This window comes from Leptopilina boulardi, unplaced genomic scaffold (assembly GCF_019393585.1).
Source record: "Leptopilina boulardi isolate dan_hultmark-lab unplaced genomic scaffold, ZJU_Lbou_2.1 LbouV2_368, whole genome shotgun sequence".
Lineage (NCBI taxonomy): Eukaryota > Metazoa > Arthropoda > Insecta > Hymenoptera > Figitidae > Leptopilina > Leptopilina boulardi.
This window is the reverse complement of record NW_026137938.1, coordinates 1,036,039-1,064,030: the sequence shown is the minus strand read 5'-3', so window position 1 is coordinate 1,064,030 and position 27,992 is coordinate 1,036,039. Positions and strand designations below refer to the sequence as shown.

General features: G+C 25.5%; 1 protein-coding gene across 2 annotated transcripts; it reads left to right on the top strand.

Annotated features, from left to right (window-relative positions):
• The first annotated feature begins 34 nt into the window (after window positions 1-34).
• LOC127287251 (mediator of RNA polymerase II transcription subunit 13-like) lies at window positions 35-27,977 on the top strand. Of its 2 annotated transcripts, none has more exons than XM_051314079.1 (16): window positions 35-182; window positions 9,810-10,134; window positions 10,786-10,954; window positions 11,471-11,616; window positions 11,698-12,130; window positions 12,214-12,769; window positions 13,288-13,497; window positions 13,806-15,617; window positions 19,571-19,955; window positions 20,027-20,319; window positions 21,932-22,123; window positions 22,266-22,610; window positions 22,808-23,146; window positions 24,291-24,572; window positions 24,776-25,047; window positions 26,440-27,977. In XM_051314079.1, the coding sequence occupies exons 1-16, from the start codon at window positions 114-116 to the stop codon at window positions 26,570-26,572; spliced, it is 5,961 nt and encodes a 1,986-aa protein (XP_051170036.1). In that variant the 5' UTR covers window positions 35-113; the 3' UTR covers window positions 26,573-27,977. The 2 variants fall into 2 exon arrangements, with proteins under 2 accessions (XP_051170036.1, XP_051170035.1); XM_051314078.1 differs by having other exon boundaries at window positions 12,199-12,769.
• Window positions 27,978-27,992: the final 15 nt, after the last annotated feature.

The window sequence follows — 27,992 nt, the reverse complement described above, 5'->3', positions numbered from 1 at the left end:
AAAACCCTCTTAAATGTTCTCGACAAGTAGTGATCTGGTTTATAAAAATTCGGGCCTAATAATCGTGTTTGTGTAGTTAAATAGTGAATCAAGTGCTTAACAATGGATAAGCTATGACGCATCCGTCGCATCAAACCAACGGCGCCAGTTTAGAGGATTGCCACACAAATTTCTTTGCTCTGGTAAGTGAACTACTGTCTCTCTGACTTTGCAATGTCCACCCTAGACTAGAGAGAACACTTAACTGTTACAGGCTGTCATATGACAACCATCTTTTCAGTTCATCTATTTCTCTTAAATCCTCCTTAAATCTCTATTTAGAATTAGAAAATTTTTTTTCTCCATTTGTTTAGTACTAGTATTATTATTATTATTATTGCTCCTATAAGTGTACATCTTATTCTTCTCACGCTTTCTCTTTCTTTCTCGCTCCAATGCTTTCTGTTTATATATCTATTCTCTTATGCTCTTCTCTTTACTGCAGTTATTTCTTTATTAATATTATGTATAAAATAATGTACATATATATAATGCAGAAATTTTTATATATAGATATACATATTTGTGTATCTATGGGTGTGTAAGCGCGCGCTTGTATGTGCGCTGTCTATTATCCCACGCACATAGACAACAATTAATATGCACATGTAAGATGCACAAGTGTCACAAATTGTACATATATGTATAATATACATATATATATTGCAGTATAAGTCAGTTTCGATCGTTTTCCTAGAATGTGAACTTGTTTTCTTTTCGTTTATGAGAATCCAACTCGAATCACGTCATTCAGATCTCTCAATTTCTGTTTTCTGTCATGTTTGGTTGCAAGGACGAAACTCGAGAATGCATTGAACACCACCACCACCATCGTCACATCGGCCTTAGAATGTTAAACATGCAACAGGGTCTAGAGTTTATATTCTCTCTGTTTTATAAAAATTTATTTGACCATTTTTTTTTAATGTTCTAATTTGCAATGTTCTTTTTAAATTTATTTTTCTCTATTATTTTCTCATCAAAAGAATTTATTTTTTGTTTTGTTAATGTGTGTGTGTGTAATGTGCGCATCCGATTATATATTTTTTTTTCCTGAGATTTTCTTCTTTTTTTGAAATAAAAATGATTCAACCATCTGACAAGAAACTGACCTTACTGTATATATATATATATATATTTTCCCAAAGCCGTTCTACACTATTTAACGCAACACAACTTTCTAAACAATCTCAGGAGCGCATAACATTGCAACAAAATTTTTTTTTTTTACTACGCGAACCAATATAGTCATTATTCGTACAATGAATATTTTTCATTGTAGTTGTATTAATAATTCTAATAGGCGGAATACGATAAAAGTAAATTATTAAATATATTAGGTTTTATTTTGTGATTTCGAAGCTGGGAGTGTGTGACTTTTTGAATTCTTTTCAATTTTTGTTTTTTTAAAACGATTTCGACTTTTTTATAGTGTGAAATGCAAAAATCGACATTATTTTAAATTCATTATTTTTCTATTTATGTTTTTAATTTTTCTATTTATTTCTATTTAATTATAATTAATTATAAATTTATTATAATTAATTATTTATTTATTATAATTATTTATTTATTATAATTAATTATTTATTTATTATTATTATTTATTTATTTATTATAATTAATTATTTATTAATTATAATTAACAAACTAGTACGATAATAATTGCTTTTTTATTTATATAATAAAGCAGTGTTTAATTTTCAAAAAGTGAAAATCATAAAATTATCAATACGAAAAAAAATTTTAAACCTTCTAGGTTCAAAATTTAAACAATTAAGAGAATTTTACCAAAAATTGTATTTTTTTGAAAAATTATGTTTTAAATTGAACACACAGTTTTTTTTTGTAATAAAATATTTTTTTATTGTTAATTCATTATTATTTTTATAATTTTATAAAAATATATTTTATAATTTTCATTCGGGAAATTAAATAATTAAATTAATAATAATAATAATAATTATTAAATAAATAATTATTAATTATTATAATTGTATTATAATAATTATTGCTATTAATTATTCTTATATTATTATAATTATTACTATAATAATAATTATTATTATTTTATTATAATTATATAAATAATTATATTATTAATGATAATTATTATTTATTTATTCCATGATATTCGTTGAAAAACGTAGTTTTAAATAAATTTTTGAAAACTCTTTTTAAAAATTTGAAATACAATTTTAATGAAAAATTTTATGAATTCAAATCTTGAGAATCATTTCAACTCAAAAGTTGTTTTAAATATTAAACTCTATAATAATTCCATCAATGATCATTAGGAAACATTTTGTAAATCTGATTAAAGTTGAAAATTTTAATGATACTTTCAATTATTTGATTTAATATTTGATAAGAGACTTCTAATTATTTTATTGATTATTTGGAAATCTAGAATCATTTAATAGAATATAATTTTAATTATTTAATTTTTGGAATTTTACAAAAAAAAAGATATTCTTTTTTAAATTTGTAATTATTATACTAATAGTGTAAAAATAAATCCTTATTTACAAGAGGGATTGTAATTTTATTTATTAAATTAATAAATTAATTAATTTTATATAATTTTGATTATACGAATAATTTGAATTATAATAAATAATAATAATAAATCATTTAAATTGTATAATTAAAATTTTTAATAGAATTTTAATTAATTAATTAAAAATTTTAATAGAATTTTAATTAATTGATTAAAAATTTCAATATAATTTTAATTAATTGATTAAAAAATTCAAAATAATTTCGATTATTTGATAATAATATAATTTAAATAACTTGATTAAATATTTGAAAATTATTTTAATTTATTTTACTAACTTTTTTTTGTAGAGAAAATTTTAATTATTGCCTTTTGAATAATTAAAAAAAAAAGAATTTGATATTTTTATAAACATGGAAATAAAGATTTACCTGGTACAGCAAAGCCTTTAGTGTAATAGCAAAAGTTTTAATTGTTTCAATTAAACCTTTCAAATAATGAAACCTTTCGCTGTTGGAAATTAATTTTTTTTTCCCTTTTAAAATTATGGAAATTTTTTTTTAATTGAAAAGTTTATTTTTGAGTTAGAAATTCAAAAAATTAACAATTTAAAATTTTAATATTACAGTTTGTAATTAATATTTATTAATAATAAAAAAATATCTATTAACTAATTTAGGAAAAATTTCGACTTGATTTGTTTACAATATAATTTTACTAAAACAACATATTTTTTTGTCACTAAAAGTCGATCTAAGGCCTATTTATTTTTTATAAAAATAATAAATAATTACAATTTAGGTGAATTTTACATAATTTTTAAATTTATATTTAAAATTATGTAAAATTTTCCTAATAATTTTAATAAATGATGGTTTTTATTCTTAGAAGAAAAAGATTCTTTTTAACTCCGATTATTACATTTTTATACATAACTGATACTGCAATTATAGCATTTTAACGAAGCTGAAGTACGCAATGTTTATGATAAACGATTTTTGAAGAAGTAATTTTTTAAAATGAAAAATTCTATAATTTTTTGCCTAAAAAATATTTCTTGTAGTTTTCATTATAAAAAAATATTTTTTAAACAAAAAATTATAGAATCTTTCATTTTTAAAAATTATTTCTCTTCAATTCGTTTTTCATATACGTTGTGTACTTTAGCTTCGTGTATTTTGTTTAAAAAAAAAAATATTTTTGATATCAGTAATATTTGATTTTTTTCAAATTAATTGAGTTTACTTTCGCCACTCTCAAAGGATTTGAGGAAAGTTCAACTTTCACCACTCTTAACTAACACAAAAAGTTGCAGTTTCAAAAGTAGACATTGAAATAAAAAAAATTTTTCCTGTATATGAAAAATGTTTGCCTCTCAGAAATTAAAAAAAAAAAAAAGAAAGAAATTTCAATTTTTGTTATAAATTTATATTTTACTTTCAAATAACTACAAAATAATAATAATAATAATAAAATAGTAATAGTAAAGTAATTTTTACTACTTTCAAAGTAAATCTAAAATTGCATTTCTAGAAATTTTTGTTCAGAAAATAGTAAAAAAAAAAAATAAACAACTATTTCCGGAGTAAAATTTACTATTTCGTGAGTAATTTTTTCTATTTCCTGGAGCAAAATAAATATTTTGATAATAATCAAGTAACCGATTATTTGAATGAAATAAATTTTTTTTCCACTGCAGTGTAATTATTTATTAAAAAAAAAAAAATAGTCAAGTAAAATTTCTCAACTAAACATTCAGTATTAATTTGAGGAAACTATTTCATTGCGGTTTTCATTGATATATGTAATTATCTGTGTTTCGAATCATAGGAAATAAAATCTCTTCTTGTGTTAATGACATAGAAGCGATGATTTTGTTATTCGTTTTATGAGGGAATAGCAACCTACTGTATAGGTTAATCGGCCTGCTGTCTATATATATATAAGCAATTATTTACTCTTGTTCAAGTTGAGCAAACTAACGTACGTAATGTTAAAAAAAATAATAATAATTTGTAAATGAATCAAATTTTAACAGACAATTTAAAAAAAATTTAAATAAGCATATATTAATTTATCATAATTAACATGAAGAAGAAGAATATAATAGTTATTGTTAATTTGTTATCATCCGCTAAACTTACAAATCATACACACATGTGTGTCAACATTTCGAGGAGTGTGAAAATTATATTTATTTTATTTGATATAATTTTTTATATTTGATCGAATTTTTATTTAAACAATATGTCGATCTTCTTCAATTCAGTTATTTAACAAATTTTGAACTAAAATGATTCTTCACTAAATTAATTATTTTAAATAATTTTAATGAAATACATCACAAATTCAATTATATCAAAATTATTTTTCAATTAAAATTTTTATGAAATTTAACAATTGTTTATAATTTAAAAATAAATATCACAATAAAATTGAATTATTTTTTAAAAATTTCAATTCAAAATAAACTAAAATTCAATTATTACCCGAAATTTTAATTCAAAATCAATTAAAAATCCAATAATTATCCACAATTTTCAATTTAAAATTTAATTATTTATACCAAGTTTTCAATTTAAAATGAAATAAAATTCAATTATTTTCTAAAATTTCTATTCAAAATAATTTATCCAAATTTTCAATAAAAAATGAACTTAAATTAAATTATTAACTAAAATTTCAATGAAAATTCAATTATTTCCCAAAATTTTCAATTCAAAATAAACTGAAATTCAATTATTTTCCAAATTTAAAATCAAATAAAATTTCATTATTCTCAAAAATTTGAATTAAAAATTAATTGAGTTTTCAATAATTTGAATTTTAAAGCATCTAAAATTTAATTATTTCTAAAATTTTCCATCGAAATTTTTTTTTTGAAATTTAATAATTTCAATTATAACTCTAAGGAAATTCAATTATTTTTAACTATTTTAATAATATTCTTTGAAAATTCAACTATCTGAAACCATTTTTCAATTAAAAATGATTTTCAAATTATTGTATTTTGTCCGCATTTTCTAATAAATTTTTAGTGAAATCATCTAAAATTTTAATTACAAAACACTTAAAGTTTCAATTAATTTCAAAAATCTCAATTTTAAATCTTTGAAAATTCAATTAAATTTAAAAAATGTTTTCCAAAAATTGTTTGATAAATTATTTTTAGTTCTGTAAAATTTAATAATTGTTTGAAAATTAACAATATCTTTTGAAATTTAATTATTTCTAAAAATTTCAACTTTAACCCTTCGAAAAGGATTATTATTAAAAAAAATAATTTTCTATTTAAAAATCTGTAAAATATTTTTGTTAAAATAAAAAACAAATCCACTTTTTTTTGGAATATAAATCGACTAAAACGACTTTTTGTGTCTTTAAGTTGATTCGAGGCCTGTGTTTTTATAATTAATATTTAATAGGTATTCGTTGGCCCCTGGTATCTTAAAAATTAATTTTTAAAAATAAATAAATTATAAAATTGTAATGATTTCATTACAGAGTCTCTAATAGTTATATTTTTATAATTATTTGAGAAAAAAAATTTTATAATGAATTTCTTATAAAAAATTACCTATAATAGCGAAAATATTATACAAAAAACATTATACTGAAAACATTTCAGCTTTAACATTATTTTCTTATAAGGAATTTTCATAAGGGTAATTTCTACAAAAATTAAAATTTTTTGTGAATTTAAAAATTTTTTAATCTAAAAAAACTTGAATAGTTTTTATTACCATTTATTACTACCATTAAAAATTAATTTATTGTAAAATATGTCAGTAACCATATTTTTGTCCAAAGAAAGCAGAAATAAGGTTATTAAAAAGTCAGGGAAAAATCAAAAAATTTCAAGGAGGAGTCAGAGAAAAGTCAGGGAATTTTTTTCTCAATCCTTGTTAGACACCCAGATGACGAAAGTATTTTAGTGCTGATTTTAATATTTTAACTTTCGCGATAAGTTTTTATTGCTTAATTTTGTTATTCGCGCAAAATTATTTTTCATCTCATAGTAAAAAGAAAGAAAAGTAAAATAAAATATAAAAATTAATAAAATGTGAAAAAATAAAATCCAAAAATGCAGAACTTCAGAAAAAAATATTTGAAAAAAATGAAATTTATTTATTTTTGTTATAAAAAATAAATAGACATTTAACGAATTAAAATATTATTATTAAAAATGTTAAGAAAGAACAAATATTAATAAAAAAAATTAAAAACTTACACAAATTATTTATTTAAACATTTTGCATATTTAAAATATTTTATTTGATGATAATATTTATTTCTGCTAAATTTATTTGAAACAAATAAAATTTTACTTGTGCTAAATTTATTTGAAATTACTATTTGAAACAGAAAAATTTTATTTGTGCTAAATTAATTTGAATGAAATAAAATTTTATTTGTGCTAAATTAATTTGAAAGAAATAGAATTTTATTTTGGCTAAATTTATTTGAAAGAAATAAAATTTTATTTGCGCTAAATTTGTTTAAAACAAATAGAAAGTTATTAGGCTCTGAAACAAATATATTTTTTATTTGATTCAAATAAATTTTTGTCTCAAAAAAATGCAAATAAAATATTTCTCTGGGTGCAAACCTTCGTAGAATCGCAAACTTGCTACATTGAAGTCCATTGGATCCAAAAAAAAAAATTATAAAATAAAAAAATATTAATTATTTTTACTAGTCAATTTTTTTCTAACACTGAAAAGAAAATTATTTGATTCAGATAAAATTGGTTACTTGAAATAATACTAAATAAATACTATTTATGTATTAAATAATTATTAGAGTCAATTAAATGATGTTTGTTTCGAATACAGAAATTATTTATTTAAATACAGTTTTTAAAATAAAAATTATTTGGTTCAAGTAAATATTTATTTGAAAAAAATAAAAAAAACATTAAATATTTAATAAATTATAAATTTTTTATAGAAAGGAATATTTTATAAAAATTTGAAGTTTATGTAGTAAAACAATTTTTCGTTCGATTGATTTCCGGTACATGTTTTGGTCAAGAAAATAGGTCTAAATTTTTCACTGCGCATCTGTAAATAATTTTGTCAAACTAACGGGAATATTATAAGATTATTATAAGGTGGAAGAGAGAGTGTAAAAAAAAATTGTAGAAGGACGAGGAATAGAGTTAACGGGTTAAATTATACTCTTTCTCTGGATTGATAAATCCGTTTATAAAAGTGCCGCCCGTTTCCCGAAATTTCAATACTGGCTGGCGATGGTGGGTTTCGAGGAGCTTCTCTGACCTGCGCTAGACTGACTCACGAAAGACTTTTCCTCGTGGAATAGCTGATTGGAGGGGGAACTTTGTATGGAAGCGCTTCTGTTATTAAAGTTGTTCTCTGGTAACAGGTCAGATTGTAAGAATCAAGAGATTGATTAGAGGCGCGCTCTTGACTCAATCCGAAAGTACAAAAAAAAATTAAAATTCCTAGAGGATACACTGAAAAAAAAATTTATTTGATTCAAATAATCCTTTACTTGACGATTATCAAAATAAATATTTAAATAAATATTTATGAATATTTATTTAAATATTTACTTCAACCAAATGATTTTTATTTCAATTAAATTGTTCCGAATTTTTTTTTCAAAAATAAATAAATTTTAGTAGAATTAAATAAGAAAATAAATTTTATTTTAATAAATAATTTTTGTATTTGAAACGAATTCCATATCAAATAATAAATAATTAAATTAAATTTTCCAAGAATAAGTTAAAATATTTTTGAAAAAAAAATTAATTTTAAATGAAAATTTGTGAAATAATTGAATTTCAGAAGAATTTTAATTAAAATTTTTCAAATAATTGAATTTTGTAAGAGTTTGATTTAATTTTTTTAGAAATAATTGAACTTCAGGAGATTTTTAATTAATACTTTTATAAATTTGAATTAATGACATTTTTTTTACAAATTTTAAACAATAATTGAATTTTAGACAATTTTCAACTGTATTATGTTCTAAATAATTGAATTTTCATGAAGTTACAGTTAAGATTTTTAGAAATAATTGCTTTTTTTGTTATTTCAAAAATTATAATTTTCTTGTAAATATAAACATGATAATTAATAATAAATTATTAAACAAGAATTATGTAGATAAAAATTTGGAAAATATATTTTCAATTGAATTGACATTCAATTAATTATAAAATTATTAATTGTAAAATTTCAGAAGAAATAGGTAGAAATTTTCATAAATTTTAATTAAAATTTTTTTACAAAATTTAAAGAATAATAAAATTTTTTGGAGTATTTTTAATTAAAAATCTTTTTATTTCCCGGAATTGTTAAAAAACTGTATTTAAAGTAATTAAAAAAATTAATTTAGCGAAGAATTTTAAATAAAATTTTTAGAAATAATTGAATTATAGAGAATTTTCAATTGAAAAATGTTTTAAAAAATTGAATTATCGATTTTGGATTTTTGAAATTTTCAATAAAAATTTTAATAAACATGAATTATTGGAATTTTTTAAAAATTATATAAACAAAAATTTAATTTTAAAGTATTAATTAGAAAACTTTCTATATAATTAAATTTTTGAAAAACTTGATTAAAGTTATTAATTGATTGGAAAAGAAATTGACGTTAAAAATTTAAGAAATAATTGAGTTTTAGAAGAGCAATAGTTAAAATTTTTGGAGAATTTTAGATTGGAAAATGTTTTAAATATTTTAATTTTCAAAAATGTTAAAATTAAATTATTCAACAAATTCATTTTTAGATAGAAAATTTAGAAATAATTGTAATTTAGAAGAGTTTGAGTTTAAATTTTTAGAAATAATAATTAAATTTCAGGAGATTATTAATTGAAATTTTTATTTTCAATTGGTGAAATTTTTTGAAAAACTTTAAACAACAATTGAATTTTATTAAATTTTTAATTGAAAACTGTTTGAAATCATGTGGTTTTCGAAAAATTTGTTTGAAATTATTTAAAATAATTGATTTTATAAACAATTCAAGTTAATAAATTTTTTGAAAAATTCAATTTTAAAAAATAAAAAAAAAAGTCGAAAAAGTCATGCAATCCGAGGGCTGTTATTGAAAACCTTTTGAAATATTTTCATTAGGGTCAGGAAACAAATTTTAATTATGATTGGAAATCAAGGAAAAGTCAGGGAAAAACAAAATAATATTTTTGTGTTAACCCTGTAAAATTATTTATTATTTACAATAATTTACAATTATTAAAAAAAAAATGTTTAATTATTTGCAATTTTAATTACAGACTGATCTTTGCGGCATCAAATGGAGAAAGCTTGTCTATGGCGAGACCACTACAAGCTTTGGGGGTACACCCCTTGAAGATCCAATATTGTCGAGCTTCTCCCGCTGTTTGGCGGGAGATATTCTTTGCGTATGGCGGAGAGTGGCTGCCTCACCATCAAATGGTCCAGGTTCTGGAACCGGTGGTGGCATTTTCGATATGGGCATCACAACTTCACCTGCACCACCGCCACTTTCCTTAAATGCCGCCAAGGAACTATGGATATTTTGGTACGGAGAAGAACCTGAGCTTAGTGGCTTAGTTTCTTCGGAACTTCTAAGTTGCGGTGAGTTATTTAAATACAATTTCATTGAATATTTTATTCAAATTTGCAATATTTATTAATGAAAAGAATTTTTTTTTAAATTACTGTGCTAGGTGAAAATCTGAACAAATAGGACACCTAATTCACCTAATTAGAATCCTACGATCGCTGATTACGAATCGAATCGCTTTATTTTGACCTAAATCTCAAAAGATCGAATTCCATAAAGTCGAAACACAATTTTATCGAATTGTTAAAAGTTCGAATTAACAAAAGATCGCATTTGTAAAAGAATTACCAAAAGATCGAATTTTCAAAAGTATGATTTATTAAAAAATCGAAATCAACGATGTATAAAATTATGGTTCGGTTCGTATGTAAAATTTGAAAGTTAGAAAACAGAATTTTTTTTTTTTTTAAAAGTAATAAAACAAGTCCAGTGAATTATATATGTATGAGAAAATGTTAAAAAAAATTGTATTTGATATTTATTAAAAATTCTTCTATTTGATTTAAAATTTAATAATCTATATTTAAATGAAAAATTTATAAGCAAATTACAAGTTATTTTTAGTAATTATAAAAATCGCATCATCGTCTATAAAACTTACCCTAAGAAGGAAGCAATAAGAAAATATGAAAGATATTAATTTCTATGTATTTTAATTACAGACAGTGAACAAGGATCTTGGGAAAGTGGTTTATCGTATGAGTGTCGATCCCTTCTCTTTAAAGCTCTACACAACTTGATTGAACGATGCCTCTTATCTCGAGATTTTATTCGTCTTGGGAAATGGTTTGTACAACCATACGATGGTTTCGAGAAACATCGTTGTAATAGGTAAGAATTTTTCAATCTAAATTTATTAATAAATTAATTTTTTAATCGATTTCTACAAAATCATTGAGAATAACAGAACAAAAAATTGAATTTTACGAAAAAATTTTGAATCTACCTATTTGTAGTATATTTCAAAATATTATTAATTATAATGGAGATATTGATGTTTTCTTATTGTTTTATCAGCTTATCAGACATGAGAAATCATGATTAAAAAGAGATGTTGATTCCTTGGAATTTAATTCATTTGGGATATGTAGAGACTTAAGAAAAGATTTTAAAAAGATCATTTAATTAGGTCAGGAAAAAAATTTCTTAGAAAATTAATAGGATATATAGAAAAAAAATTTGTTGCACAAAATTATCACAAATTGGTGATAAAAAAATTATTTTTTTGAAAAAATAAAATGGCATTGCACGTATTTTTATCTCATGAGAAGTATAAAATTAATATGCCAAAGCGAGAAAGATCCTCAAACTTACGTTACTTTTTTTTCCTTTTTTTTCATGTTACAGTACTCATTTGTCCTTCGCATTTGCATTCTTTGTTCACGGAGAGAGTACTGTTTGTGCAAGCGTAGATGTCAGACAACATCCTGCTGTACGACACTTGACCAGAGCCTGTCTACATCGTGCTCAAACATCACAATCTGCCGTCAAAGGTATTTTCAATGAAAAAAAAAGAAAAATTATTTCGAAGCGATGATTATTGTTTTGTTACCTGTATATTATTTTTTCAACAGTAATCTTAGCACCTTATGGACTTGCTGGAACTTTGACTGGCCAAGTGAGTCGCGTTGATAGTCAACTTTTGGAAGAATGGAAACATTTTTATCCAATAAATGGCAGTTCACAAGAATCTGGTTTGCCACCATTGGTCGAAGTTCTCGTTGGTGGTGTGCGAATGCGTTATCCTTCTTGTTATGTTTTGGTTACTGATTTGGATGAAGTAATTGTTGACAGTCCATTGTCACCACCAAGCAGTCCCACTGGTTATGATCAATCTCTTTTGACTCAACGTATTCTAAAACCAGCCACCGAATTACCAGAACGCGTTTGGGCTGAATGTATTTTAGACACGCCAATATCATCTTCCAAATGTTCTGATTCTTCCTTAGAAGTAGGCACATGGACATTTGTTGATCCTACTCAAAAGTCTTCCTGCACTTGTTCCAAGTGAGTATTTTGTATTACAAGTATTTTTCTGTAGAGTGAAATTTTATTTTATTTTTTTAATTTAATAGGATCGTTCTCAATAGAATGGAAACACCAAATACTCCAACTGGAGGTCCACCATCATATTCAAGGGGTCCACCGACAGGTGGTGATTGTTTGCCTGTTCCCTCAGTGGGATCACCGGGATCTCCAGTACCGTCACCTCTTCCAACGCCACACTCTGAACCAGCATCAGTGCCACCAGCAGATCCAGTAATGCCAACTCTCAGCCCACAGCCACCTCCTAGTCATACAAACACTGGTCCACCTTTAACACCATTGCAAGGTCCAAAATCCGCATTGTCAACTTGCGTTAATAATCAGGTGTTCAGTCCAGTTCCAGGACCCACTCTCAAGAGACCGATTTTGTCATCTAAAGAATATGAGGGTGCACTTATGGAGGAGGAACAACCACTCGCTTGGTTGTATGACTATTCAACACAAGAGGCATGGCTTAATCATCCCGTTAAACGATTTAAAGGACTCACAACATTACCAGTAAACAGTCGCAATAATAATTTGTATCCTCCTATGGCGTGTCAGCTCCTTCAACCTCAGGCAACACAAATGGAAATCAAACAAGAACCTACAAATAATACGGTAAGTTTCAATTTTTCGGTTTTTGCATTTTTATACCAAAACATGGCGTCCGTTGAAGAGATATTCCAATAGTCAAAAGATTAAATTAATTTAAATAAATAAAATTAATTATAATTATAATTAATTAAGTCGTCGAACCATTAAGATTTGAGATCCTTGAGACCGTTAGAAATTTTAAGACATAAGATCGTTAAAACCATTGAAACTTGAGAATTTAGATTTGAAATTATTGAGACGTTTTAAAGTGTTGTGACTTAATATTATTGATTAGAGAATGTTGAGACATGTTTTTGATGGTGAGAAGAACGGACGCTAAAGTTTTTTAAAATTGAATCGAGCCTAGAGTCACCTACCTTGCCATATATGTATGGATGGTGCTACAGGAACTCGAAGAATAAACTATGATCATACTTATGCCCTGGCTTAAATATTATATTTAATTCAGGTACCGAGTCTTGATACATATTAATGATTGAAAATTTTAAATGAAATATAATATTGATTTAAATTTTCTTTAGGATGCTGCTAACAGCGGTGGAAGACCAGATCCATATGAATTTGATGCAGCTGGAGATGAAAATGGTGGCTCAGTTGATGGACTAAAAAGGCCGCGGGAAGATCCTCCAAAACCTGGCTCCCTATTCACCAACGAAGGACTACAAGCATCCTACAAAGATTTAGATCAAATTTTCGACAACTCTGATCCTGATACTTCTAGCGATGAAACAGTAAGTTTCTTTTTCTTTGCACGGAAAAACTTTGGGTTCCGTTCCAAATAGACCGAAAATTCACGAATGCGATACGACTTTAATTTGGAGGAGCTACAATTCTAATTCGTGTGTGCTGAGCGCCCAAGATGCGTCTATTGCAATCCCAAGGATTGAAGTTTTCAAATCTTGGGTGTTCAGCGCCATCGACATGGGTAGATTTCTCGAATTGAGATCGTAGCACATTCAAACTAGAATTCCTCCACTTTCCGACAATTGGAATTGCACGGCAAATATTTATTTGTTTTTCTTTTTTTTTGTCCTTACAGAATTTAAATCAACTACAGATACAAACACCACCAGGATCGAATAAATCCGGTGGCCTACACGAGGAATCAAAATTGGATAGCATAAATAAACATAATAATCGAAATGTAAGCGTATTAAGACCCGAGGAATTGTCAAAAATGTTTCCCACTCCACCATCATTGGAACATAATCCGGTAGCATCGCCCTGCCAATTAAGTGATATGCCACTTGATCAATCGGAATTATCTACCTCTCAAAGGTCATTTAGGCATCTTCCCGATATTTATCCCAACATGGGATCACCACCCGAAGAGCCAATTGACGATTGGTCATATGTTTTTAAGCCGGCAACAATTTGTAAACTCGTTGGTTCTTCGAAATATGCTCCACTTACAAATTTGCCAAGTCAAGCACTATCGCCCATTTCACTGCCATCGCATTGTGTTTATAGACCTTCATGGCAATGCAATGCAAATAATTCCGAGAAAACAACAACAACAACAGCAGCGACAGCAACAACAGCTGCTGCAGTAACAACAACAACAACGCCACCAACACGACCAAGTTCAGTGCAACAATTACTTTGTCCACCAAGTCCAGCAGCTTCTGGTGGCACAACTCCTTATCGAGTTAATATTTCCGGTAGACAGCAACAACAACCACCGCCGCCACCTCCTCCGCCTCCTCCACCGCCACCACCTCCACCTTACGATCAACCCAGTCCCGCCACTTCCACTACATCATCCTATTTGAATAAAAATCCAAACAGCATCGAAGCTGACACACCCGGACCAATACGTGTACCGGAATCAAATTCACTTGTCGTCAATATTCTCCTTGGTGACACGGCCCTCAATATATTTCGGGACCATAATTTCGATAGTTGCAGTCTATGCGTTTGTAATGCAAGTCCAAAAGTTGTTGGCAATATTAAAGGCGCTGACGCCGGTACATATTTGACAAATTCATGGTCAACAAATAGTGCATTCTTTCAAGAGGACGATCAAATTCGTTGTAGCTGTGGTTTTAGTGCCGTTGTTAATCGACGATTGTCACACAGAGCGGGACTATTTTACGAAGACGAAATGGAAATAACAGGAATTGCCGATGATCCCGCGGAGAAAAAGAAAGGTTCCCTCGCGCCATTCCTATGCAATGGTAATAAAATACCCGAAGCTTTGGATACATTACCACCCGATATACTAGATCTATTGAGAGATCAATGTTTAATTGTTGAAAGTTCAGCAAGTAGTTTATATAGAGCGTCAAGAATTTATGCCATGACTAAAAGTTATCCCTCATGGCTACCAACGGTTAATGTATTAGAATTTAATGATGGCAATGAAGTTTCATTAACGGCTTTAGATCAAGGGAAAATTGATGGCACACATAATGAAAGAATTAATCGTAATAGCGGTGTACATCAGTGGGCATTTTTACGTGCAAAAGGACCGCAATGTAGTGGCGATATTGTACGTATGATGAGGGTGCTTCAACCACTGTTGCAAGAGGCGGTGCAGAAAAAATGTACAACACGAATGTGGGAAGCGCCGTATACTGTTACTGGACCACTTACGTGGAGGCAATTTCATCGTTTGGCTGGTAGAGGTACTGATGATCGCTGCGAACCACAACCAATACCAGCATTGGTTGTTGGCTACGACAGAGATTGGCTTTCACTTTCACCATATGCTCTTAGTTATTGGGAAAAGCTTTTACTTGAACCATACGCTGGGCCTAGGGATGTAGCTTATGTTATATTAGCGCCAGACAATGAATGTGTTATCAAGAAAGTTAAGACATTCTTTCGTGAACTCTCCACTACTTATGAGGTAAAGTATTCATTTTTTTTATCTTATTCTACAGCTCATTTTTTATTATCACATTTGTGATGACTATCCAAATATACATTCACAACTCGATTGTCAATAAACCGGCTGTGCTTGGAAGAGATTTTCTGTAATTTTCCACTTCCCTGGACAAAAGTCCAGGAAAATGCGAATGCTTCTAATAAAACAGCCAAAAAAATTTAGATACCTTGGGGATATACAATGAAATCAATATTATTATAGTACTATGAGACCTCCCGGAGGATTAAATTTATTCAAATGGTGAAAACGGGCTCTGTGGGACGCATGAATATCTCATAAAAATAATTAGATAGAATTTTCATTTGTATGAATTTCATTTGACAGTATTTCTTGTTAGACGAATTTTTATTTTTCGAATAAGCATTTGAGTTACTTTCTTTGTAAACGAAATTATATTTAACATAATTTTTAGGTACCGGATTTTTATCTGATATAATTTTTATTATAACGAATTTCTCTTTATCCATTTTTTGTTTAAAAGAATAATAATTAAATTCAATTTTAATTTATTAGAATTCCCATTCAACAGAATTTTTGTTATTCGAATTGCAGGCCTCGAATTATACGATTTTTTTTTTTTAAAAATACGACTTATTTTGATAAAATGCGAATTTTTCGACTTTTTTACATTTTTTTTTTAATTAAAACAAAATACTTTTTTTTAGTATACAATGCAAATGTTCTTCAAATCTTTCTTATTTCAATTATTTAACAAATTTTTAACTAAAATTCTTCACTAAATTAATTATTTTTAATAATTTTAAATTAAAATTAAAATTAAAATTTAAAATTATTTATTTAAAATAATTAAAAATTTTTATTTAATTAATTTAAATTAAAATTTAAATTAAATTTTTATCGTCTTTTTTCCAAAAATTTTTTTTAATCGAAAAAATTTTTAAAAAGAAAAATTTAAGGTTATATATAATAAAATCGTATTCCTTACGTCAAGACAAATCGATCAATATATATAAAGTATAGTTTTCATTTAAGTTTAAAGAATTAATGAAAGTTAAAAAATAGAAAATTCACATTTTAGCTGAAAAATTTTGTATTTATTTAAATTCAAGTTTAAATATAAAATAATTGTGTTCCTTGCATTGAAACGAATCGATATAATTGTAAATAATTATAAATTATATATTATTTTTCATTAATATTTAGAAATTTCGGCTAAAATGTGAATTTTTGATTTTTTAACTTCCATTAATTCTTTAAATTTAACTCAAATGTATAGGTACTCAAATGTTTATAATATTATATTATTTTTGTATGTTTATTTGAATGTTAATGCTTTCTCCACGAGGAAGCAAATTTTTTTGCTGATCGTAAAGAGGAAGCAAAATGTTCATGTAATGAACATCTGAATTTACAATTTATAATATTCTTCGAAAAATTAACTGTCTGAAATCATTTTTCACTTGAAAGGTTTTCTATTTTTGTCAGCAATTTCTAATTAATTTTTTTAGTTAAATCATCAAAAATTGAAAATCACTTGAAGTTCAATTAATTTCAAAAATCAAAATTGTAAATCTTTGAAAATTCAATTTCTTTCGAAAAATGTTATCTAAAATTATTTGATAAATTATTTTTAGCTCTGTAAAATTTAATTATTGTCTGAAAATTAACAAAATCTTTTGAAATTCAATTATTTCTAAAAATTTCAACTTTAACTCTTCCAAAATTCAATTATTATTGAGTCATTCCATTATATTTCAACTAAAAAAAATTTTTATTTAAAAATCTGTAAAACTTTATTAAATATTGCCTGAATTTTTTTTTTGACTGTCAAAACTAAACACTATGACAAAATTTTCAATTCGAATACCGTGGGTGGCCCAGTTTCCGTCCAGCTAAGACCCAGTTTCCGTCCACTTTAATTTTGAACATAACATTTATAAAAAAATTATTTTCTTTTATTTATTTACTTCAACTAATAAGTCCGTTGCATGCCAAAAAGAATAAAATATTGTTGAAAAATAATTTAAATTATTATACGAGATATTTGTAAAAATGGACGGAAACTGGGCCACTCACGGTATTATTGCTTAAATCAGACTTAAAAAAATTATAAAAATGGAACGTTATGCATTTTTTTTTTAGAAATTTGTCCTAATTAAATAAAATTTTGAAAATTTGTCTTAATTCGATTCTGAAATATTCGAAATAAAATTTCTTGATAATATTCTTATAGAATTATTGTTATTACAGAATTAATAAAATGAATTTAATATCTAATAACATTAGTTATTTAAAGTAAAATATTGATTAACCAATTGAATTTTGTTAAAATAAAAAAAAATCGACTTTCTCGGTTCTTTTTGGGAATATAAATCGACTATAACGACTTTTTTTGTGCCTTAAACTCGATCCGATGCCTGGAATTGTTTAATGTCAGAATTTTTAATTTATCGAATCTTCATGTGTCCGAATTTTTATTTACACGAATTGTTATTTGATAGAATTCTCAAAACAGCGAATTTTCATTTGACAGGAAATTGCAAATGGCCGAACAAACAACCGTCAGAAAGATATCGGTACAATTTTTAAAATAAACCAATCAGAAATTATTCAGAAAATTGTGATTGGTTTATTTTAAAAATTGCGCCAAAATCTTTCTGACTTTTGTTTGTTCGGACATTGGTAATTTCTGTCAAATTAAATTCGCTGTTTTAGGAATTCTATCAAATAAAAATTCGTGTAAATAAAAATTTAAACACATGAAGATTCGATAAATTAAAAATTCTGACATTAAACAAATTTGAATCACTAAAATTCTGTTGAATGAGAATTTTGATAAATTAAAATTGGTTTAAATTATAATTTTTTAAAATAAAAAGTTGAATAACACAAAAATTTGTTAAAATAAAAATTATGTTAAATAATAATTACCTAAAAATTATTTTAAATAAAGTTTACAAAGAATGTAACTCAAATACTAATTTGAAAAATGAAAATTCGTCTAAAAAGAAATTCTGTTAAATGAAATTATACAAATGGAAATTTTGGCTAATGATTTTTATGGGATTCTGTAAATTAGGCCACATAAGAATTACTTTAGTGAAAAATTTGGCTTAATAAAAAATATATTAAGAGTAAGAATAATAAAAATTGACACAAATAAAACTTTTGACAAATAAGAATTAGGTTAAGTTATTATTAAGCTAAATAGAATTTATGTCAAATGGAAATTAGGTCACATAAAAATAAGGATAGATAAAGGTAAAAATTAGTTTACAGAAAGATTAGAATTTTATTAAATAAAAAATAAAACTAGTTATAATTTAATTAAATGCAAGTTCAAATTAGAATTAGGCCAAAAAAGAATTTAATTAAATTTTAGTCAAAATAAAAAGTAGGTTAAGTTATAATTCGAAGAAATAGAAATTAGAATACGAGGCTTTAGAAGTAAGTTATTATTTGTAAAAAAAGAGTTGTAATATATAAATATTAAACCAAGTAAGAATTATGTCAAATGAAAATTAGGTCAGATGAATTTAAAAAAAGAAATAGAATAAAATTGTTTGAGTTAATTAAAAATTACACCAAATGAGAATTAGATTAAATAAAAACAGGTTTTAGAATTAGATTTACAATTAGAATTAGATCAGAATTAGAAGCTGGATCATGTAAATTTAAGAAAAAATCGAGCCTAGAGTCACCTACCTTGCCACATATGCATGGATGGTGCTACAGGAACTCGAATAATAAACTATGATCATACTTATGCCCTGGCTTAAATATTATATTTAATTCAGGTACCAAGTCTTGATACAAATTAATGATTGGAAAATTTTTAATTAAATTTAATATTCATTTAAATTCGATAAAGAATTTATTAACGGAAACAGCTAAAAAAAAATTGTATCTGAGTTTGAAATTTTCAATAATTTGAATATAATTTTTTTTTAAAGATTTGTCGTTTGGGAAGGCACACTCCTATTTCAAAAGCATCACGTGATGGTATTCTTCGAGTAGGTAAATCGGTAACTGAAAAATTCTCGAAACAACCTGTCGACGATTGGTTCAAATTATTAGGCGAAAATCAAATAGGAGAATTATTACGACTCTATGCTACAGTTTGTAATCATCGTTTAGCTCCGTATTTGACACAAGTTATTCAGGATCGTAGTTTATTAGACACTGGTGACAATCATTCTAATAAACAACAGCAATTACAATCTCAATCACAAACGCAACAGCAGCATCAACAACAAACACAACAGCACGCAACAACTGCACCATCAGAAAATATGCCTGTCACTCCTGATGGAACGCTGAGTAAGCCTGAATCTATTGGTGAGTGAAAAAATAATAATTAAAACACATTTTTTTTACATTTAAATAAAAAATCTGTTTTTTTGCAAAAGAAGGAGAAAATGCACGTAGTGAAACTCCGAATGCAACTCCAAATGCAAATTCAACAATTGGCAATACAACGCCAACTTCTGTAAATACTTCCACTGCTGCTTCTGCAACTATTGGTCCTGATGATGAACAAGTTGAACCTCCATCAATTGTTGTTTATTTAGTTGATCCATTTTCTCTTGGTGGTACGGAAAATGTTGATCGACGAAGGCTTGCAATTTTAGCTTTATTAAGGGCATATTCCGCTGCTGTTCGGAGTATGCCAGAAAATATTAGATCAAATATTAACGTGCAGGTAAGAATAATCATTATTTTAATTTCAAATTTTAATTTTCATTCATGGATAATAGAAAGCAGTTTTAATTTTATATTACCACAATTTTTTTTTACTTTTTTGATACTTTTTTCCGTAGGGCTACTTTTTTAATACTAATTTTAACCCGAAGCTACTAAATGATACTTTTTCTAAATAAATATAAAAAAATTTTGCCAGAATTGTGTAGTTTTTAAGTCTATTAATTGATAATTAAGATTAATTTACAGTTGTTCAGACGAATTCTCCTAATTCAATTGTTTGAATAACCTTCATTCATCAAAAATTCAATTATTTTTTAAAATATTAATAACATTTCTAATTAGTTCAATTATTTTATATACTTAAAATTGAAATCCTTGGAAATTCAATTACTTTCAAAAAAATTGCAATTAAACACTTAATAATTAAATTATTAAAGACAATAATTTTAATTGAAATACTTAATTCGTTTCAAAAATTGCAATTACAATTTTTCTAAATTTCAATTATTACCAACATTTTCATTTAAACCATTATAAATTCAATTATTTTCAAAAATTTCCATTAAAATCCTTAAAACATCCAATAATTTAAAAAATTCTTAACCACAATTCATCGAAATATCAATTGCTTCAAAAACTTTCAATTATTAAAATTTTAAAAAAATTCAATATTATTTAAAAAATGTTCAATCAATGTCTTTAAAAATTCAATTATTTTCAAATTGATGAATTGAAATTAAAAGATTCAATTATTATTTTCAAAAATTTCAAGTTCAGCTCATTAAAAAATTAATTCAATTATTTAAAGTAATTTCAATTAAATCTGTTGAAAAATTTAATTATTCTTAAAAATTACAACTACAATTTTTGGAAAATTTAATTATTTATTATCAGCCCTGATAATTGAATTAGTCCCAATTTCAATTTAATTTTTGATCAATTTATATTTCAATTCATTGAAATTTCAAAAATGTTCTAATTTCTATTAATAAAAATGGTGGAAATTTTAATTTCTAATTCATCCATATTTAAATTCATTATGTAATTATTTAAAAATTTCTTTAATTAAAACTGCTTTTAATTATGTAGAAATAGTACTGTAATAGAACGCAACGTTACCACTGTATTTTATAGGGCGTATGAATTTTCCCCAAAAAATAATCATGAGTTAAAATTTTCATTTTAAAGAATTTTTTTCAGACGAATTTTTATTTTTTAAACAAGAATTTGAAAGAATATGTTTTTGAAAGATGATTTTTTAAAATGATCTGATTTAAATCAATCATGGTATATACCATGAAGAAAATATATCTTCACCCAAGGGATTTTTAAATAAATACTCTGTTTTTCATTGCCAATTTTTTTATAGGCTTTTTTCATGAGTTTAAAGTCAAGCGTATGGATTTAAAGAAAGAGATCAAATAAAAGGTTGTGCCTCTTTTTAAAATATGAAACAATCCGTTGTAGATAATATTTGCTGGAGCGACCCTAAAAAAGAATTGAATCTAGTGAAATTCTTTGAAATATAATTTTGAAGTAAAGAATCTTATGTAATTGCAATTGTTGTAATCATAGAAAAATAAAATTGCCTTTTATTTTTAATTTAACAGTTAATATCGTTAGAAAGTGTAATGGAATTGGGGCGAGCTCGTGAAAAATTAAAAATTCAGGAGGAAATGAGAGCCCTAGCTTTAACTGTCTTCTTACAAGGTCGACGTCTTCTCAATCATAATTCAACTGTTAAAAGTCTAACTGGTTTTGGTACTGCGGCCGCTGCCGATCTTTTCCTCAAAAGTAAAGATGTAAGTATATTTCTTTCTTTATTTTATTTATTTTTAGAAATAGATTTATTTTCTTGTTAGAAATACGTTTAAAAAATAAAAAAAAAAAGAAAAGAATAAATGATAATTAAGAAACGATTAGCCATGGACAAATCGTTTTCAGTCACTTAGTAATTCTATTGCCACTCTACATCAGGAACGAAATAAATCACCATATCGACTGTACGCACCGGCATATGTCCTCGCACCGTTGCGAGCAAAAAGTGAAGCACCCGAATCTTTTGGAATTGCTGGACCAGAAGAATGCGCTGTACTTTATTTGAGCTATTGCTTAAGTGAGGATCAATCTTTATTGTTGGCCGTTGCAACTGATGATCGTGGAGAAATATTTGAGAATACAGCTATTAATATTGACGTCCCAAATCGAAAACGAAGGAAACGTGCTTCCGCAAGACGTATTGGTCTGCAAAAATTAATGGACTTCATTCTTGGTGTTATGTCACAGGGGGTGAGTCATTTTTATCTTTCTTTTTTTTTACAATTCATTGACCCTTGACTTATTAATTTTTAAACGAAATTAATATTTTCTAAAATTATATTTAATATTCCATTTTAGAAAAATTCAATTTTTTTGATTTATGAAATTTATTTTTACTTCCGAAGAAGTTGTTTTTAAAAAGATGCATTTTTTTTTTGCTATGAAAGGTCCAACCATGGAGATTGGTTGTGGGAAGAATAGGTCGCATTGGACATGGGGAATTAAAAGGTTGGAGCTGGTTACTTTCACGAAAAGCTCTTTTGAAGGCGTCAAAACATTTAAAGGAAATTTGCGGACAATGCAGTCTTTTGTATCCTACCGCAGCTCCATGTGTTCTTAGTGCTTGTTTAGTGTCATTAGAGCCGGATTCGACATTACGACTAATGGCTGATCAGTTTACTCCTGACGAACGATTTAGTCAGGCATCGGTTAACTGTCAGTTATCAACTCCGCAAGATGTTACGTGTACTCATATTCTTGTATTTCCAACTTCAGCTACTACTCAAGTAAGTCAATTTTATCTCTATTTGTCCCTAAAAGTACCCATATTTGAAAAATTTCCCCTATTATTCACAAAAAAAAATTAGTATAAAGCTATGAATTTTAAGAGAATATTTTTTTCTTTTCGTATCCAAAATTTAATGAATTTATAAGAAATATTTGGATAAAATAATTATTTATCAAATAAATATCTAAAGCATTATGTAATTAAAAAATTTGGATTCAAAATCCATCAAAGTCTATTCAATGGAATATTTAATACTTATCAAAAAGTTTTGATAGAATTTCTATCAAATTATATTTTGCAAACTTCAAATTGAACGACTTTTTCGATTTTTTTTCCATGAATGTGACTTATTTTAATAAAATATCGCTTCTTTGACTTTTAAAAACAGTTTTTAGATAAATACAAATTTTTTTTTGGGGATAAAATATAAATATCTTTGCAAATTTGAATTATTAAGAAAAATATAAACTAAAAAATACTTTACTAAATTAATTATTTTCCATAATTTTAAACAAGTTCTTTAAAAATTCCATTAGGAACAATTTTTTAATTTAAAGTTCTCTATAATTTAATTATTGTATAAAATTTTGTTAATAATTTTCATTAACTCTAATTTACAATAATTTCAATAAAAAATCTTCAAAAGTTCAATTGTTTCTAAAAATTTTTCAAATTTGAATTATTTCTAAAAATTTTATCAAAAATTGTTTGTTGTTTTTATTATTTCTAATAATTTTAATCAAGTTCTTAAAAAAACTGAATTATTTAAATCATTTTTACAATTTAAAAAATGTTTAAACTTCAATTATTGTTCTAAGCTTAAAAAAAATCTTCTGCAATTTAAATTTACGAAAATTTTAATTAAAAATCTCATGAAATTCAATTATTTCTAAAATTCTTTGGTAAATTAATTATTTCAATAATTTTAATCAAGTTTTTTAAAAATTCCATTATTTAAAACAATTTTTCAATTTAAAATTTCTCTAAAATTCAATTATTATATAAATTTTTATTAATAATTTTCATTAACTTTAATTTCCAATAATTTCAATAAAAAAATCTCGAAAAATTCAATTATTTCTAAAAAGAGATTATTTTAAAAAAAAGATGAAATAAATATTTTTCTCTTGTTCTTTTTTCAGTCTTCTCAGACTGCATTCCAAGAACAACATATTAATGGACCGGAACTTGGAGATGAAGAATTATTCTCCGCATTAAATGACGATATGCCAGAGGGAATGGAAGGAATGGGAGATTTTAATGATATATTTAATGTATGGCCGGAAGCTGGTGCTGGTGGTGGTCAAAGTCCTAGTGGAAGTCCTCATCGTCAGGAAGAGTCGCCACTTGGTGGTGAAGGTGGTGGTTCTGGTTTAGGAAATCATGACGGTCCTGGTAGTCCATTTCAGTGCAACACACCAAGAGTAAGTCAAGAAAAATTATTTATTTTTCAATTCATTTCATTTTTTTTTTTACAATTTTGACAATTATTAAAAATATCCAGAAGTAAATAATTTAAATTTACAATACCAGAAGCGGAATGATAAAGAGATAGAGAGAATAAAAAAAGAATATTACATTTGTAATATGTAAATTAGAGGAAGTTTGATTTTTTTTTTCTTTTTAGGTCGCAGCATCCGAGCAAGCGGAAGAAGTTGGTACACTTTTACAACAACCATTGGCTCTTGGATATTTAGTATCAACGGCTCCAACTGGTAGTATGCCTTCTTGGTTTTGGGCAGCATGTCCACATTTGGAAGGAGTTTGTCCAGTATTTTTGAAAAATGCGCTTCATTTACATAGTCCCGCAATTCAACAGAATAGTGATGATTTATTACAACAACAAAGTGCTCTCACTGCTCATCCACTTGATTCCCAATTTACCACCGATGTATTAAGGTTTGTATTACAATTATTTATTTATTTATTTCAAAATAATTAATAATTTCTGACCTGAAACCAGGGAGGACAAATTTTTAACCTTCGAAATTTTCGAATTAAAATTTTAATAAAGTAAAAATTGTGCTAGTGTAAGTGCATCAATTCCGGCGCGTTCATAAAAAATAACTATTATTACTTTTATATTTAATATAACTTTGCAAAATGATTTTAAAAAATTATTTTGTTTTTTTGTTTTAAATAATTAAATTTTCGAAGAATATTATTAAAATATTATTGAAAAAAAAATTAATTTTAAACAAAAATTTCGGAAATAATTGAATTTCAGGAGATTAATACTATTGAATTATATAGATAAAAATTTGGAAAAAAAATTTTCAATTGAATTAACATTCAATTACTAATTGAATTTGGAAGAGTTCTAGTTAAAATTTTTTTTTTTAAGTAATTCAATTTCAGAAGATTTTAAATTGAAATCTTCATAAATTTTATTTGATAAAATTTTTTTTACAAACTTTATAGAATAATAAAATTTTAGAGTATTTTTAATTAGAAAACTTTTTAATTAATAAACTTGAATTATTGAAATTTTGTAAGAAAAATATAAACAAAAATTTAATTTTAAAGAATTGATAATTAAACGATATTTTATGTGATTCAATTTTTGAAAAATTTGATTAAAATTATTAGAAATAATTAATTGAAAAAGAAATTGAAAATAAAAATTTGAGAAATAATTGAGTTTTGAAAGAGCAATTAGTTAAATTTTTTTGAACTAATTTAATATAAAATAATCGAAATTTAATATAAATTTTCAATTGAAAACTTTTTTAAATCATATAATTTTCGAGGATTTTGTTATAAATTATTGAAAATAATTGATTTTATTGAAAACCTCTTGAAATATTTTTATTAGTGTCAGGGAAAAAATTTTAATTTTGACTGTAAATCAGGGAAAATTGAGGGAAAAACAAAATAATATTTTTCTGTCAACCTGTACTAATAATGCATTTGTTTTTGTTTGTTTTTTTTTTATTTTTGGTATTATATTTTGTAATTCTTCTTTGAGAGATTTTCTAAAGAAGAAATCGATTTCGGAACTTTACAGCAAAAAAATTTTTATACTAATTTGTTCGAATGTCTTTACTTTATTTCTCCTTTATTTATTGTGAAAATTTGTATTTAAATTTTTGAATGTGGAACTTGATTTTTTTCCTTAGAAGTTTCATGAAATGCACCAAAAAATTTTAATTGACAATTCAAATAAATTAATTCTTCACTCGCGAATATAGTTAATATAGTTCCGAAGAAAATGGTAAAAATGAAATTAAAAATTATTTTACATTCACATTGATCTTTTTTATTGAAATATTTGTTTTTATTTAATTACAGATACGTATTAGAAGGGTATAATGCACTTTCTTGGTTAGCAGTTGATGCAAACACGAAAGACAGACTTTCATGTTTGCCAGTTCATGTTCAAGCACTTATGAAACTCTATCACACAGCAGCAGCTCTCGTCTGACCAACAATGTCTTTTGATGTTGCGCAACAAGATGCGCACTTTTCTCATGCACTTATTATTGTTCCGTCATCACTTGGGGCTTTGCGAGAAAAGTTTATTTCATACGCCTCATCTTTACCGTCGGTTTGACCATAGAGATTATTATAATAAAAAAACAAAAAAGCAAAAAAAAAAAAAAAAAAACAAAAAAAAATATACTGAACGTTTATTGATATAGGTTCACATTGATTAAAATTCATCAATTATATTGTACTACTGTATCATCGGAAAGTGGTTTTTAACAAAAAAAAAAAAGAAAATAGACTTCGGAAATGCAGTAAAAAAAAAAACATTTCTTACCCACACAATTAGCATATAGGTTAATTCTTTTTTTTTTTAATTATTAACGTAAATTACGTTAAATTAGTAAATATCAAAAAAATTGTAAAATGGGTAGAAAGGTGAAAATGAGAAAATTGTTTCTCGCGAAAAATGATATTGTATGTATGTATTGTACGTATGAATTAAAAATGTGGGTGTGATTTTTTGCATTAGGCTCTCTTACAGTAGATAGATGAATTGAACATCAAATTTTAAGGTGTTGTATCCAAATGTTTTTAATTGTATATTAGATTTTGTAAAAAAGTTTTTATTATATTACATAGTGTTCCAATCAATATTGATAAAAAAAAAAAAATGATCTTTTAACTTGAAATAATCTTATAATAAAACTTATGGTAGATTTTTTTTTTTCTCTTTTTTTTTCCTTCTGTTTTTAATTAATGAACGCAAGCCTCGTATAAGCCCCTGGTGATAAGTATATATAAGTAAGTAAAAATATGCACAGTATTGGGTCTGTGTTATTTCTTAGATCCTTACGCTGTTACTTTTCTCCAATGAAGTTGAAGATTAAAAAAAAAAAAAAAAAAATCCAGTAACGTCATTATATTATAATATCCATTTATAGTGTAAAATATTGTTTTTAAAATAATTTATCAAAAGTGAAAAAATGTCACTGAGATTAGGTAATTATGTATTAAGCGGACTGAACGAAAAAGAAAAAAATAAAAGAGAGGCGATGAGGGCACAAAAAAAAGTCAAGTAGATCAGTAAGAGATAAAAGAAGAAGAAATTGGGAGAGTACTGAAATCGTGAATAAGAGAGAGAGAGAAAGAGAGAGAAAAGTGCGTCTGCTTGAAAGCCTAGGTGGCCAATTGCGTCAGTTGCATAGTACAAAGTTGACTTGTACATAGGAAAACCTTTTAAAGCCCCATTAGTTAATTTACTCACAATTCACCCTCACTCACTCACTCTGTATCTATAGTATTTATTACTTGGGTAGTACTTCATTATTGGGATTATATTATTATTATTATTACTATTATTATTATTATTATTATTATTATATTAATATTACAAAATACAATTTTACGTGTATATA